The 16,517-nt window shown below is 50.8% G+C and overlaps 1 protein-coding gene across 2 annotated transcripts in view; it reads left to right on the forward strand.

Moving 5' to 3' along the window:
• Positions 1-16,517, forward strand: part of TM9SF4 (transmembrane 9 superfamily member 4) — a 47,297-nt gene that overhangs the window by 27,341 nt on the left and 3,439 nt on the right. For both annotated transcript variants that reach the window (XM_028524007.2, XM_036009693.1), the window contains exons 4-17: positions 1,132-1,300; positions 1,400-1,529; positions 2,327-2,450; positions 3,710-3,828; positions 3,924-4,035; positions 5,353-5,423; positions 7,369-7,501; positions 8,452-8,533; positions 8,629-8,704; positions 11,347-11,430; positions 13,100-13,275; positions 13,698-13,761; positions 15,217-15,336; positions 15,911-16,000. In XM_028524007.2, coding sequence (XP_028379808.1) covers positions 1,132-1,300; positions 1,400-1,529; positions 2,327-2,450; positions 3,710-3,828; positions 3,924-4,035; positions 5,353-5,423; positions 7,369-7,501; positions 8,452-8,533; positions 8,629-8,704; positions 11,347-11,430; positions 13,100-13,275; positions 13,698-13,761; positions 15,217-15,336; positions 15,911-16,000 — 1,550 coding nt within the window. The remainder of the gene's footprint in view (positions 1-1,131; positions 1,301-1,399; positions 1,530-2,326; positions 2,451-3,709; positions 3,829-3,923; positions 4,036-5,352; positions 5,424-7,368; positions 7,502-8,451; positions 8,534-8,628; positions 8,705-11,346; positions 11,431-13,099; positions 13,276-13,697; positions 13,762-15,216; positions 15,337-15,910; positions 16,001-16,517) is intronic.

Genomic DNA, 16,517 nt, shown 5'->3' on the forward strand with positions numbered 1-16,517 from the left:
ACACCATTGGGTTTAGCTAACAATCTCCAGCTGCCTGGTGCCTGTGAGCATGACATCTGGCAGCAGGTTCCTCAGAAGCAGGCATGCAAGGGCCATGCTAGTTCATCAAGTAAAAAGATGCTTTAGCTGAAAATCTCAGGTACCGGTTTTACTCCACTTCCTTCCTTGCCTGAATCAGTATCTAAAGACACAGAGATAAATAAGAAACACTTTCTGCCCTTAAAAAAACTCATAGTCAGGCAGGGGAGACAGAAACTTGATATAGTAACACTGTGCAAAGTCACATTATTGACATTAGAAAAGGCACAGAGATGATGCTGATGATGAAAATAGCATTTGTTGCCCTGACCGGTGTGGCTCAGTTGTCTGGGCGTCATTCCGCAAAGCAGGGGGCCACTGGTGCAGTTCCTGGTCAGGGCCCATGCCTGGGCTGCCGTTGGGTGTGTACAAGAGTCAACTGGTGGATGTTTCTCTCTCACATCTACGTTTCTTTCTCTTTCCACCTCTCTTCCCCCCTCTCTCTAAAAATAAATTAATAAAATATCTTTTTTAAATGGTATTTGTTGCCTGCTTACTCTGTGACTGGTACTTTATTTTTCACTGTAATCTGGTGAGGTAGGTGCTATTATCCTCATTTTACAGATGAGGAAATCGGGGCTCGGTGAGGTTAAATGACTTACCTACCACCTAGGTGGCAGAGCCAGCGTTCAGTAGCAGGCAGCCCTTTCCTCACCGCTCTGTGACGCTTCCTCAGTGCAGAGGAAGTCAGAGGAGGGAGCGATGCGCTCCATCCTGAAGAAGTCAGGACGGGCCTCCCAGGGCGAAAGAGACGCAGAGCTGGCTGTGTGAGGAGGAGCTTCTCAGAAACCAGGGGCAGGCGATGGTACTCCAAGGCAGAGGAAGGAACCTGAGGCCCAGAGGCGTGGCATGAAATGGCATGTTTGATGAGAGAGTCTGGCGGTGCTAGGGCTCAGAAAGGGAGGAGAGGCCAACAGGTGGGAGTCAGAGGGGCCAGCTGAGCCCCAGCAGGTGGCGATGGCCCTGCAAGTCAGCCCTGGGTCTCCGTGGCTCTGCTGACCTCAGCAACCTCAGGGCAGAAGCTCTGAGCTCCATCTGTCTCTCTTACGGCAGGAGAGGTGCTGAGAGGGGACCGGATTGTCAACACCCCTTTCCAGGTTCTCATGAACAGCGAAAAGAAGTGTGAGGTTCTGTGCAGTGAGTCCAACAAACCAGTGACGCTGAACCGGGAAAAGAGCCGGCTTGTGGCAGAGCGGATCTCGGAGGACTACTATGTCCACCTGTAAGTCGTCCTCTGCTCCCTGCGAGCCTCGGGCTCCCACGGGGGAGGGCCCTGCTGGGAGCGGTGGTTCAGAGGACTGATGAGTTCCTGGGTCCCCAGCATTGCCGACAACCTGCCTGTGGCCACCCGGCTAGAGCTCTATTCCAGCCGTGACGGTGATGACAAGAAGAAGGAAAAAGATGTGCAGTTTGAACATGGCTACCGGCTTGGCTTCACAGATGGCAACAAGGTAGAGGGGTCTGGGGGTGCTCAGAGGGCTGGGGAAGCCACACCCCAAAGTCACCAGCGGTCGGAACCACAAAGGAGTGGGAAATGTTTAGCTCTAGGCTTATAATATCAATAGAAAAGTTGGGGCTGGTTGGGGCAGGTTCTTCCAGGCCCTCTTGGGCAAGGCTGTGGCAGGTAGAACACACAGTCCCCAAAAACTCAGATTCTGATGTGTAAGACTAAACCCTCCGAAAATATCCAAGGACAAAAACGTCTCTATTGAGGTACAGCTCCTGTCCTCAGAGGGCTTCTGTCCTGATTAGGAAGAAAACTACCAGTGAGAGACCCTGCCCCTTAAGCCCCATACCATTCACTGGTCATGCTGCTGCCGTGGCCGTCAATGCCACAGCGGTTCAGAGGGAGAGGCTTCCTGCCAGGACGTGGCCCTTAAAACCAGGCAGGCCTGAGCTCAGTCAAGTCAGGGCAGCACTCCAATGGGAGTGAATGCCATGAACAGGGCTGCAGTGGGGACAGCTCGGGGAGACAGGGTGACCCAGTGTGTGTTAGAAGATAATGACAATCAGATGATGGAAGGCTCTGAATGCCAGGCCTGGAGATGGACTGCTGCCTGGAAAACCCTGGGGAGCCCTGGCAGGTGTCCGAGAACAGGCAGCTGTGAGAGCATTGCTTTTAGACGGTTGGGACAGCCCGTCTGTTGGACAAGGGGAGTGCCTTGATACCTAGGGTGGGCCGCCAGAGTGGTTTTCTGGTTGTTTCTCGGCTCCTAGTTATCTTGGTTTCTCTGTCGGTCGGTTTTAGATCTACCTGCACAACCACCTCTCATTCATCCTTTACTACCACCGAGAGGACCTGGAGGAGGACCAGGAGCACACATACCGTGTCGTCCGCTTCGAGGTGATTCCCCAGAGCATCAGGCTGGAGGGTGAGTGGGGAGGTGTGACCAGAGGGGCAGGGCTGGTGGCTGGGCCTGGGCTTTTACACCCAGGGTCTTCTCACACTTGATTCCTTAAATGGCTAATTGGCCCCAATGAGGCAGATGGAGCCAGCCGAGGTAGGGTCTCGTTGCATTCGCATTAAAGAAGCTGGGGACGGGGGAGAACTGACATCTCTTGTATCCTGGCCTGGCACCTTACCAGTTCACTACCTCTGGCAGCCCCCTGATGTATTAGTGATTATAGATGAGGAAGCAGAGGCTCCAAGAGGTTGGTGGCTTGACCGAGACCCAGTAGCCACTTGAGGCTTGCCTGGGCCCCTCATAAAACCAGGCCAGCTCCCTGTTGTTTGAAGAAAATGGGACAATGCACAGACAGAGTTCTCAGGCAGGCAGCTTCTGCGTTTCTCACCCTCTATGTGTGTGATTGGTGTAGACCGAAATTGGCCCAGGGTCAGCAGGCCTGGTCCGGTCTCCCCTCTCCTGTCAGCACGGGCTTGCTACACGGCGCACTCGGATGTAGGAGGCCTGGCGCTTTGTCCACAGTAGTTGTGGGTTTCAGGGCGTGTGGTTCTTGGTTTGTTTTGAAGCTGTGGAACCAAGTTCTCAAACAAAACCATAGAAGTCTCGTGTAAAACATCCTCTACTTTCAGAGCCTCATACTGCCTCTCCTCTGTGAGTGCCACGAGCACAGCTTTACAGCTCCTATGTGATTATTTTGTCATTGTCTCTCCCCCACTGGCTCTTTGAGGTTGGAGACTTTGCTTTTCCCATCGTTTTATCTCCAGCACAGTATCTGGGACAGAGGAGGTGCTTATGGTGTGTTTTTTGGTTGAACAAATGGACAGATAACAGGATGAATGAAGGAGGCAGCTGAGTGAGTGGATGACTAAAGAGCCAGAACTTTGGAGACTCAGGGAATGAGTAAACGTCGATAGGATGAGTCTGTGGTGTTCTGCGTGTTGAATGGGACTGGTGGAATGGTAGGTGAATGTTTGACTTGAGTGAAGGAAGGCGGATTGATGAAATGAGGGGCTCAGACCCCCCCCCCACACACACACACATCTCTGCAGCCCCTAAGGCCCTTCGGAAGGTCAGGACTCTGGGGAGCTGTTCTCCCAGCCTCCACTCAGACCCTGGGTCCCGGCAGCATGCCTTCCCCTCAGGCAGCTTCGAAGGCACCTGCAGAACAGCCCTGGGGCGGTAGCAGTGGCCCCCACAGGAACAGACTGAGTCTCTGTCTCTCACAGACCTCAAAGTAGATGAGAAGAGTTCATGCACCCTGCCTGAGGGCACCAACTCCTCGCCCCAAGAAATTGACCCCACCAAGGAAAATCACCTGTACTTCACCTACTCTGTACACTGGGAGGTGAGAAAGGGCTGAAGCCCACAGCAGGGGAGGAGGGTCCTGGTCTGGGCAGCAGTGGTCTAGCAGGGCTCTGAAGTGCTTGCTCCCCCCACCAGGAAAGTGACATCAAATGGGCCTCTCGCTGGGACACCTACCTGACCATGAGTGACGTGCAGATCCACTGGTTTTCTATCATTAACTCCGTAGTGGTGGTCTTCTTCCTATCAGGTGAGAGGTTGTGGGTCTGAGGGTGGAGAGGACGAGGGGGTGAGGGATAAGGGGCTGAGGCATCACATCACTAAAGGGGACTTCTCGGTGGTTCTCGGGGCCAAGCGTGGGTTAAGAGCAGTACTCAGGGCTCTGTGCTAAGCCTCAGGTACACAAAGGTGAATAATATTTGGTCACTACACCGGAGAGCTCCTAGGGGACGCGGATACCTCTCATGCACACAGTCAGTCAGCAAGACTGTGTTGCACATTCTCCGAGGGCACCGTGCCACGAGCTGGGATGTGGTGGTGAGCAAAGCCAGCCCAGTTTCTGCCCTCAGAGTCTGTATTCTGCTGGTGGGGGAGACAGAGAAAAAGTAAAGAAACAGTGATCAATGCTATGAAGCAGGTAAACAAGGTGACCAAATGCACAGCCGTGAGGAAAAGGTGAAGGCTACTTTAGAGAATACTTCTCTGGATGAGGAGGAGCCACCCTTTGAAGAACCAGGGAAAGACTGGCCCTGCAAGGGCCACTGCCCTGCAGTGGGATGGCAAGAGGGTGGTGAGCAGAGGTGAAATGAAACTGACCATTCAGTATCATATGAGAAGTAAAGATAATACTGCTTACTGTTTAATATAATAAACATTTAACCCAGGGCCCAGCTGCTGTGCTAATAAGCACTTTACAAGCATGTCAGTCCTTGAAGTCCCATGAGTTAAGGTAGTTCACAGTCATACAACCCATTGTTGTAACCTCTGCCCTGTGCTGCCTGAAGAGGTAAATGGTGCTGTGGAAATACAGGTGGGGGCACCTCTGAACTGGCTGGGGTGTTGAAAGGCAAAGCTGCCTGGGGTGAGTCTTAAAGCTTGAGTAGGACTCAGGGCGGAGTGGGGCATTCCAGGCAAAGGATAACCTGGGTCAAGGCATGGAGGTGAGAGAACGATGCAGCTGGGAACTGAACAGAAGCAGCAAAGAACCAGGGCCGAGTGAGAGGAGAGGAGCCTGGGAAGAGGTGAGGCTGGAGAAGCTGGTGGGACCGGGCCATGGAGTAGCTGGGATGCGGTTCTCCCTGGAATAAAAAGCAATGTCCTCTGGCTGCCTGCGCCTATCCCAGCAGCGTTTTCCCTGCCTGGGAGTAGCCCTTCCTGCACCCCTGCCGGAGTAGCTGGAGTAGAGCTATGCCCAGGAGTGGATCTGAGGCAGCTGTACAGCCAGTTCTCGCTGGAGGGAGACACACGTGTCCATCATCCCTCAGTGAGACCCCAGTCCCAGGAGGGCGTACAGCACAGAAGACTGGGTGGGCAGTGCCGATGACTCTGCTGCTCCTATTCGTTTCAGGCATCCTGAGCATGATTATCATTCGGACCCTCCGAAAGGACATCGCCAACTACAACAAAGAGGATGACATTGTACGAGGTCTTGGCTGGGAGGAATGGTCTTGGAGAGGGCGGGCAGTCTAACAATAGGGCTGTAGGCCTGCCAGAAGCGGGGGTGTGCGTTATCATTTATGGAGCAAACCTTAAAAATGTTCAACAGAAAAAAAAATGTTTAATAACCCAGAATGATGAAAATAGGCTTTCTAAGCATAAAACAATGAAAGAAATCACAGAAAAAAACCTTGATGAATTTGACATTAAATATTTTAAGTCTATGATAGAAGATTATACAATTAAAAGAATTGGTATACATTTTTCTTTTAAATCTACAAACTCTAATGTGATAATGAACAAAGAATTTACAGACCAGGAACTGTATGTATATGGCTAGTAAACATGAAAAACTACTTTCACCCCAGAGATAACCCCCAAAATCAGAAAGGCAATTTTGGACCTTCAAGATAGCACAGATTTTTGTCTTCACGTGGAACTAGTTTTGGGCAAGTTAACGTGCGATAAGCACCCTTCTGTGCCACCCACACAGGTGTGAAGTGGTGGTTTTCTGAAAAGTAATTAATTGGCAGTATATATAATATAGCACATACTGTAATAGCTTGTTTTGACCCAGTAATTCTTTTAGAATTTTCCTGAGGAAAGCATCAGAAACACAAAGAACTGGTCTAGGTATATTTATTACAGCTTTATTTATAATTTAAGTAAAATGGATATTGTCTAATATTTTATAATGATGGTTGAATATGTTATGGTATAGCTGTACAATGGAAAAGTGTACAAACATTAAAATAGTACTTCTAAGGAGTGTTTATTGGCACAAGGAAATGTTCACAATCAAATACCAACTGAAAATAACAAGTGCATAGTAAATACCTCAATGTCATTGTTTACAAGTTATGTATACATGTACACGTATACATACATAAAGGACTAAAGGAAATAAGACAGTGCTATCATTGTATATAAATCATTTAATTTTCTGTATCTTTTTTGAAATCTTTGAGTATTTATGCATTTTATATCTTATTCAGTTTTTCTAGATACTTTTAAAGATTTTATTTATTTATTTTCAGAGAGAAGAGAAGGCAGAAAGATAGAGAGGAAGAGAAACATAGATTGGTTGCATCTTGCTTGCCCCCAACTGGGGACCTGGCCCACAACCCAGGTGTGTGCCCTGACTGGGAATCAAACTAGCAACCTTTTGGTTCTCAGGCCAGTGCTCAGTCCACTGAGGCACACCAGCCAGGGCAGTATTTCTAGATTTAAAAAAAAAATTCTAGAATAAACATTTACTACTTTTTGATCATTTGAATATCATGCCATAAACCAATTTTTTTTTACTTTTTTATTATACAATTATAGCACATATTATTTTTACAATCGTTAAAAATATAAACTGCTTCACCTTGGCCAGTGTAGCTAAGTTGCTTGGGCATCATCCCACAGGCCAAAAGGTCACGGTTTTGATTCCCAGTCCAGGCACATGCCTAGGTTGTGGGTTCAGTCCCCCCGTCAGGGAGCATACAAAAGGCAACTAATCGATGTTTCTCTCTCTGTCTTCCTCCCTTCCTCTCTTTCTAAACAAACAATGAAAAAATGTCCTCAGGTCAGGAAAACAAACAAACAAACAAATTTGCTTCTAAATCTCACCACCCAAAAACTATCTTAGCATTTTAGTATATTGATGTTTACATTATTTTCCCATGCATTAGATTTGGAGAGGAGATTTTCCCTTTATGTAGCTGTAAGTTTCATGTTTGTACCCTCCTCGTCCATGTGACAGCTCTCTGGGAAGCACTTTATTGTCTTTATTGTGTCACTTAACACTTCTATGTCAGAGCAGAGCTGATTGACACCTGAGGGTCCCTCTGCCCTAGTTAGAGTGCGCCCTTGGGTGGTGCCTACAGGAGCTAACTTCTCGAGAGCCAAAGCAGCAGCCTCCCTTTCTGGCCCTTTGCTGTAGGAAGACACCATGGAAGAGTCTGGGTGGAAGCTGGTGCATGGTGACGTCTTCAGGCCCCCCCAGTACCCCATGATCCTCAGCTCCCTGCTGGGCTCCGGCATTCAGCTCTTCTGTATGATCCTCATCGTCATCTGTGAGTGGGCCTGGGGGGCTCGGTGTGGGAGGCTGTCGCCAGAGCAGCGTGGGCCTATGTCTGGAGAGGGCGGGCTTTCCTTCCTAGAGAAAGGAGGCATGTCAGCATCTCTGGGCTGTCCGTCCTGGCAGAGTCTGGGTCCTCTCAACCTGGGCCCTGGCAATTTGATCCTCCCCCAAGCTTTCCAGCACTGGTGGTGGCCTACCATGTCCATTCTGTTGGTGAGGCCACTTGTCCGTGCTGAGGCTGGCTTCCCTTTGCCATCAGGCATTGAGTGATTTACCACGTCAGCACCAGGATAAGGGCTGGAATCGGGTATTTTTTTCTCAAAAACAGCCCTCCAAAAACTAACATACAGTAGTTACAAACTAGTTCTGAGGTTAGCCTGCCTAGAATTTTTTTAACCACTTTATCTGTCTTTTAATTGACATACAACATGGTAACATAACCATTTGACATACGTATATATTGTGACATGATCACCATAATAAGTTCAGTTAACATGTCACCTCACATAGTTCCAATTTTGTGTGTGTGTTAAGATATAAGCTCGTAGTAACTAATCTGCCTAAATTTGTATCTCAACTCCAAACTTTGTGACCTTAACTTCTGTGAGTGTCAGTTTTCCCATCTAAGAAATGGGGAAATTAACCTCCAGCTCAGGGTTGATAAGGCGGATTCAGTGAGCTGGTGTTCATAAAGCTCTCAACTCAATGCCTGGTTGGTTGCAAGTGCCCCGTGGGCTGGAAGCTGCAGTTAAGATGCAGCCAGGGCCCAGCAGCTGCTGCACCCCTCTGAACCCAGCTAAGACCCAGTCTTCTCCTATTGAGAGGAATGAGTATACTTACTTTATCCCATCTGCCCAGGGACATGTCAGCCAGCTGGGATGGGGGATTGGGCTTGCAGTGATCAGCCACCCCGACTTTCTCCTCTCTCCCCTCCCTCCATAGTTGTGGCCATGCTTGGGATGCTGTCGCCCTCCAGCCGGGGAGCTCTCATGACCACTGCCTGCTTCCTCTTCATGTTCATGGGGTAGGTGTGTCTGAGCGGGCTCCGGGGGCTGGCACATGCCAGCTGCGCTCCAGCTAACCAAGTCCCTTGGTGTGGATCCCTGCCATTTCCCACAGGGTTTTCGGTGGATTTTCCGCCGGCCGTCTATACCGCACTCTAAAAGGCCATCGGTGGAAGAAAGGAGCCTTCTGTGTAAGTGCCCTCAAACTCCTCCCATTGTGGTGGGGAGCTGAGAAGCTTCTCCCTGGGCGCCTCAGGAGCAGTGTTGGCAGGCCCTGGGAGAGTTTTCGGGCCAGAGGCTGAGCAGCAGCATGATGGACAGGGAAGAGTACGTCCTGAGGTCGGGAGTGCTGCCCTCTCTGTCCTCCGTCAGGCCATAGAAATCAAAGGTCAAAGGATGCCGGGAGCTAACCCTGCTTCCCAGGGAGCCCGAGCCCCTTCTCCCAGAGCAAGTGAGGCCTTTAGAGGACCAGGGAGTCCCTTGGTGCCAAACTCGGAGAAGCCTTTAGTCCCAGTGTTCTGAAATCATTTAGAAAGGCTGGGGGAGTGCAGTTTAAGCTCAGACCATCTCAGCGCTGGCTGCCACACCCTGCACACAGTAAACCCTCAGTATAGTAGGGAAATAAGGGTGATTATTCTGGAAGGATCAAGAAAGGTTCCAGGATTCTTGATACATCAAGCATTTTCTCAAGATTCTATGTGTGATCTACAGAGGAGTAAAGTCCTGCCTTCTGCCCTGGTGGGGTCTCCCTTCAGGATCTCCCAGTGGGTCTCACACCAGACCTGATCTCTCTTTCCCCAAACCCGCCCCTTGCATCTGGTGGCACGGTCATTCAGCCAGGCCCCCAGTCCACACACCTGGGTAGCTTCCTTTGCTCCTCCTACTCCCTCATGCCCCACCTCCTCCTCAGATATTAAGTGTTGAGAATTTCCCTGTCAAATAGTCCATGAATTCTCTCCTGTCTCCATCTCTGAGACTGTTGCCCAAGTTTAGGCATCTTTGCTCTCACCTCATCCTTTGGCTATCCTAGGCCTCCCTGGTCTCCCTGCAAGTTTCTGACCCTTCCGTGGTACCCTGACTCCCACACAGGTGGGCATCTGCAGCAGCGCAGGTAGATGACGGCTCTTCTCTCCTCTGGCCTCTGCCATGCACTCTACCTGGGCACGCCACCCCTCACCCTCTCACTTCACTTTTTCACTCTTACTAGCTCCAGCATCACTCCTCTAGGAGCCGACCTCCCCCCTTCTCTCTGTGTCCTCTTTCGTGCCCCAGAGGAGCCTGCATAGAGCCTCGTACCCACAAGTAGCACCATGTACGTTATTTCCTATTTATGGGTCTGTCTTTCCTCTTGGAACTTTTCCCTGTTCTTACCCTTGGTATCTATATCTATCACAGTGTCCAGTCCATAAATATCAGCCAGGAAAGCAGGCAGGGAATTCCCCACTACATGGCTGAGTGAAACAGGAACATACAGGAAGAGAGGAAATGATATTTGAGCTGGGCCTTAAGGGTTTCAGATTGATGGAAGTGGCCACAGGGAGTTCTCAAGTTCCGGGATCTCCTAGAACCCAGTCTTGGCTCTGTTCTTTCCTTGGTTGGTAACCTCGAACAGCCTTCTGAGCCTCAGTTTTGCCGTCTCTCCCGTGGGGGGATGGTAGCACCTGCCTCTGGGGGTAGCTATGCAGATGGAAAGAGACTGAGTAGGAAAGGTTCCTGGTAGAGCATCGGCAATCAGGAGGCAGAGACCCTGAGGGGCTGAGAACTCTACATGCACAGGCCCAGGAGCATGCCAGAGCAGGGACCAGTCACCGGGTGGGGAGGCTCTGGCCAAAGACGGCACTGGCACCGGGGGTTGAGTACCAGGTTGCAGGGGGCCTCAGGCATTGTGGTCAGTGACCCCCCTGGATGCTGAGGCAGCCACCGTGGCAAAGGCTTGACTGTAGTTCTGGGGCTTTGGTTCTGTGTGCCAGGGCCCCAGTCCAAGAGATTCTAGCTGAATAGAACACACCACGGGCATCAGGAGCATGGGCTCTAGAGTCAGGTTGCCTAGGTTTGAACCTGTTCCACCCTTAACTGACTGGGAGGGGGCGTTGTATTTAACATTGCTGGGCCTCCGTGTCCTCTTGTTCTCAGTCCCCATCTAGGCCTACAATGGACTAGGTGACATGGTGCATTACAACTCGGCACCTGCTGCCCCTAAGAATCGACTGAAGCTTAACCAGCAGTCTAGGCAGTTTGAGTTGGGACCCAGACATAAATGATTTGTAGAAATTTTACTCATTCAGTCCTGATCTGTGTGGCTCAGTTGGTTAGGCATCGTCCTGCAAAGGGAAAGGTTGCTGGGTCGATTCCTGGTCGTGGCATGTGCCTGGGTTGCAGGTTCAGTCCCTGGTTGGGGTGCATATGAGGCAACCAATTAATGCTTCTGTCCCCCTCCCACACACTTTCCCTCTCTCTTAAAAAATGTTTTATTAATTCACTCCTTGTTCAACAAATATTTATGGAGCAGCTGCTGCATTCTAAGTCTAGGAGTACATCGGTGAACAGGGGCACGCTCTCCCCTAGTCTGGGGTAGGCGGACACTGGTCAGCTAACAATGATACGGATTTACGAACTGGAATGAGGGCAAGAACAGGGCAGGTCACTGATCTGAGAGGACAGAGAGCAGGAGCCCTGCCTAGTCTGGGGATCAGGGATTGCTTTCTGGGGGGAATGATTCTTGAGTCTGGAGGACAAGGAGGGATGGGTTAAGAACCTGTAGTGTGGGAGCCCCACTGAGACAGGCGGGAGCTCCCTAAATGAAGCTCCCTAACTTGGCCCTGCTTGCTTTCAGACAGCAACGCTGTACCCTGGTGTGGTTTTCGGCATTTGCTTCATATTGAATTGCTTCATCTGGGGAAAACATTCGTCGGGAGCGGTAAGTGCCCTCCCCGGCGAGGAAGGGCGTGCTGTGCTCAGCGGCGAGCTGTGCTCAGCTCCACTCCCGCAGCTCACTTCCTGCCTTCCCCTCTCTCCTCGGTCTTCAGAGTTCTGTTTCCAGCCCCAGGCGCTGAGGGCTAGCTGGGGTTTCCCCAGCCCTGCCCATCTTTTGGCCCGAGGCCTGGGCTTCCTGTGGGCTTTTTCAGCCAGCCAGCCAAAGCTTACTTCTCTATAGGGAGGTTTCCACAGCTAGGGGCCAACTGGGGAATTTCCCTTTGTCCCAACCAAGGGAAAGCTGCCTGGTGTGAGTTTAGTAGGTCAGTATCCCCAAACAGGGCTCTCCTCCACGGGTGCCTGTGCTTCAGCACCAGCCCCCGCAGGTTATCCTGTCCTCAGAGGGAGATCCCGCCAGCCCGTCCTTGTTAGCACTGCCCAGGACTCACTGAGTAGGGCTGTGAAGTCCGTGAGGGTCAAGAGATGGGGTCTTGACCCATTAGTAAGGCTGTGGTAGAGGCAGCCCAGGCGTTTGGCCTTTCCAGCCACAGCAGGCAGAGCCACCTCCCCTGGACTGGCAGGTGCTCACCGCAGGTGCATGGCGAGGCTCCAGTCCAGGCTGCCGGAGACCTGGGTCTTCCTGGTAGTCCGGGAAGCTGCCCTTAGGAAACACGGAGCTGTGCTCTCCCTCTCACTTCCTTTTTTATACCTGTCTTCCTGCTCTCTTTCAGCATTCCTCTCCCAGTTACCAGCTGCTTGTTACAAAACACTCATTGTAGAAATTTTGGAAAGTACAGAGAAGTTAAGGAAGAAGTCAGAAATAACCCGTAATCCAACTACCCAGAGATAAATGCTATATAGATCCTCACTCTGTGGTTTTTCAGTCATTTTCTTTTTTTTTTTTTTTTTTAGATTTATTTAAAATCAAATTATGTAATTTAAAATTATGAAATAACAACATTTATATGGTGCTCACTTTGGAATTAAGTCCTATTCTAAATACTTGACATACATTCTTTTTTTTGCACAATTCTTATGAAAACATAATACTTTAGAGAAAAGGATAAAAAAAATGAAAAATCAGTTCTAATCCTCTGTATCTCTGCAGGGAAAATACTAGTGACTTTCTGGCATAGGTCTTTCCAGGCACTTACACATATAAATATTGGTGTTTTTATTGAAATGGAGTTCCAGACACATAGTTTTATAACCTGCTTCATTACTTAGTTGTTTACTCTGGGGTTTTATTTTAACAAACTGGGCAACACACTGTTGGCACAAGGGGTTCTTTTTTCCCCTTTATTTCTTCACCTAACATACCGGACACCTAACGTCCCTTCCTTCTGGCCTCTCTCCCCCCTCATGCACTCAGTTCCCCCCTTCCCTGTCTTTTCCCCCGTCCCTCCCTGGGTGACAACCTCTGGGACACGCGGTTCCATCTTCACAGCCCAGGCAGCCCACCGTGTGCCCTCCACCTGTCTCCTCGGCTGCCATCCACTCCAGGAGTGCCGGCCAAGAACCCTGTGGGGGTGTGTCTGCAGGACCTTCCCCACCATGGTGGCCCTGCCGTGCTCCTCCTTCCCTGGGAACCCAGAAGGTCCCCTGGCCCCCTGCACAACCGCCAGCCCGGGTGTCAGGGCCTCACGGGCCCTGCTGGTGCTGTGCCCCTGCAGGTGCCCTTTCCCACCATGGTGGCCCTGCTGTGCATGTGGTTCGGGATCTCCCTGCCCCTCGTCTACCTGGGCTACTACTTTGGCTTCCGCAAGCAGCCGTATGACAACCCTGTGCGCACCAACCAGATTCCCCGGCAGATCCCCGAACAGCGGTGGTACATGAACCGATTCGTGGGGTGAGTCTCCAGCAGGGCCCTTCTGGAGTGGGTGAGGCCAACACTGCTCTGAGCCATCTCCTCAGGAAGACATGGGAGAAGGTCCCCCAGCCCCCCGAGGATGCTGTGGCTGGTGTCCTGCAGCTCAGCTGGCTCTAACAGACTTCAAAGAGGTCTGAGTTATTGCCAGATTTGGTGGTGGCCCAGCAACCAGGACAGGGGAGTCACCTCACCTATCTGTGCCTCAGTTTCCCCATCTATAAAATGGAGAGAACAATGCTTACCTCTCAAGAGGCTATCATGGTACAAAAGCATGCTGTGAAAGCATTAGAACCACCACACCACCTACGCCTTCTCAGTCAGGCTGGCTGGGGAGGGAGCCTCGGGCTTCCCGTGGCCGAGTCTCGTCTCCTCACAGTGTTAACACGCCTGTTCTGCCGCAGCATTCTCATGGCTGGGATTCTGCCCTTCGGTGCCATGTTCATCGAGCTCTTCTTCATCTTCAGTGTGAGTAGTGCTGTCTGCTCCCCACCCCTCCACACACACAGCCTTCGTCCGCGCCAGCCTGCTCCCTACCCCTTCACTTAGGTGCTCTGCCTCCTATTGACTGTGACATTTCAATGGGCCATTTCACTTCTCAGAGCCCCTACTTTCCCCTCTGACATGGGGTCATAATCCTGCCTCTCAGAATGGCCTGGAAGGTCAGATGAGATAGGGCACATGTGCAGGGTCTGGTGTGGGAGGGCTCAGTGAGAAGAATCTGCCTCAGTAATACTGCGCTCAGTCACCACTGTTATTAATATTGTTGCATCTCCTTTGATTTCCGAGCTTCTCCACACCTTTACTTGAGTTACTCAAAACTCCCAGGAAAGTGGGGGGCAGGAATGAGGCCTAATTGTCAGGACCATTATGAGGTTGGAATGTGATAATGTCTATAAAGGCATAGTACCTGGTGACATTCAGAAAATGCTTGTTAAGTTGTAGTTGTGGTCCTGGCCGCTGTGGCTCAGTTGGTTGGAGCATCGTTCTATAACCAAAGGGTTGTGGGTTCTATTCCCAGTCAGGGCACATACCTGAGTTGCAGGCTCAGTCCCTGGTCCAGGCATGTATAATCCCCGATCCAGATATGTACAAGAGGCAACTGATTGATGCTTCTCTTGCATCAATATTCCTTTCCCTCCCTTCTCTCACTCTGTCTCTAAAAGCAAGGAAAAAGTGTCCTCTGCTGAGGTTAACAAAAAAGATCATAGCTGTGTTGTGATGATGATTGCTCTGGTGCCAGGCCCACAGAGATGAAAATTGGCAGTAGGGCTCCTCCCAGCCATTGGAGTCTCTCTGACCTAACTCAGTGCCCAGTACAGAGAGTGCCTTGCATCAGGTCAGTGCTGGACAAGTATTCGCTGCTCTGGAGTGGCCCAGCCCCTCCTTGCTGAGATCCCCTCACCCACCCAACCCTGCCAAGGAAAAGGGTCAAAGGATGGTTGGCTGCCCTCCCAGGAAAGCCACCTCAACTCTCTTTGTATGACCCTGAGCCAGTTACCAGCCTCACTGAGCCTCGACTTGTTCAGCTGTAAAAGTCCACACTTTCAGAGGTTCACTTGTGGAGATGTCCATGAAGCATGTGGCTTGCCTGGCATGTGGTGAGCTGTCCCTGGGTGGTGGTGGCTGCTGTGTTATTTTGATGGGGGTGGGGTTTGTCACTTTCTACAAGCTGCCATGTTCAGTCTGGGGCCCACCCATTGCAGGGTCAGCCATGCCCCAGCCGCTTTCTAAGCCTGGCTCACCCTCTGCTCCAGGAGGAGGGACCAGTCAGAGCCAGGAGGGACCAGTCAGAGCCACATGCCAGGCCCACAGGCCCCAGTGGCGTCATGATGGTGTCCTGAGGACAGGCAGGGTATGCCAGAAGACAGGGCCACGGGGTAGAGGCAGGCTAGCTGAAAGCCAGCTGTGATATGTCCACAGGCAATCTGGGAGAATCAGTTCTATTACCTCTTTGGCTTCCTGTTCCTCGTCTTCATCATCCTCGTGGTGTCCTGCTCACAGATCAGCATCGTCATGGTATACTTCCAGCTGTGTGCAGAGGTAAGGGGGATGGGGCAGGGAGTTGGGGGTGGGGGCCTGGGGCCAGCACTGATGGGTCGGTGAAGCTATCTGAGTTGCCGTGTGGTCTCCTCCTTCTGGCCGTGAGGTCTTGAGGTCACTTCCCCTCTCTGAGCTTCCATTTATTCAGCAGACTCGGTCATTAGGAGCTTTGGTTGACAGTTGCTTAACCTCTGTACTTTCCTCACGTGAAGAGGACAGCAGTAGGACCTGGCTCAGAGGGCTGCTGCAGTGATGAAACTGGCCTGACTCACATACAGCACTTAGAATGGTGCCTGGCATGTGGGGGAGCGTTTGCTTACAACATGTCAGTTGTCATTACTACTGTTCTTTTGTTGTTGATTTTTTTTAAACTGAGGTATAGTTTATCAACAGTAAAGTTTACCCTTTTCAAGTGTGTTTTTTAAAAATGCAACAGTTATAAAACCACCAATTACAGTCCAGATATAAAACATTCCCGTCACCCCAAATACTACTGCTCTTACTCAGAATCTGTAGCCCCAGGGCATCTGCAGAACTCGGGGAAGAGGTGCTGACCCTTGCGTTTCCTCCTCAGGATTACCGCTGGTGGTGGAGGAACTTCCTGGTCTCCGGGGGATCTGCATTCTATGTCCTGGTCTATGCCATCTTTTATTTTGTTAACAAGGTACTGCCCTTATTTTGTTAACAAGGCTTCTTAGCCCTTCCGGGGAAGGGTGGTGGAGAGGAAAAACTCAAGTATCTGGATCTTACTTTCCCATCACTGTGGAGACCAGTGACACTAGAACCGTCTCTGTGCTGGAACACGCGTCTTTTTAGGAAGAGAGAGTCTGTGTTCCGTATGTTTGGGAGACAGAAGCCTTCAGGATATATACCCATAAGAATATTGCATGCAAAACCTGTGAGATCCAGCCAAAGGGATACTTAAGGGGAAAAAAATACCATACACTGCTTTTAATAGGAAATAAGAGACACTGATAATACCTCAAGAAGCTAGAAAAAAGGAACATGAGAGGATAAAGGTAAATAGGAAGAGTTAACAAAGATGGTGAAATAGCCTTTAACACCCGACTTGGGACCTCGGGTGTCCTGTCTCTGCATGCACCCCTCCCTCGTGCACCCCTCCCTCATGCACGCACGCACCGTTCCGGCCCTCACAGTAAGGACAGGCGGGTCAGGGCTTC

Source organism: Phyllostomus discolor, chromosome 9 (assembly GCF_004126475.2).
Source record: "Phyllostomus discolor isolate MPI-MPIP mPhyDis1 chromosome 9, mPhyDis1.pri.v3, whole genome shotgun sequence".
Taxonomy (NCBI): Eukaryota; Metazoa; Chordata; class Mammalia; order Chiroptera; family Phyllostomidae; genus Phyllostomus; species Phyllostomus discolor.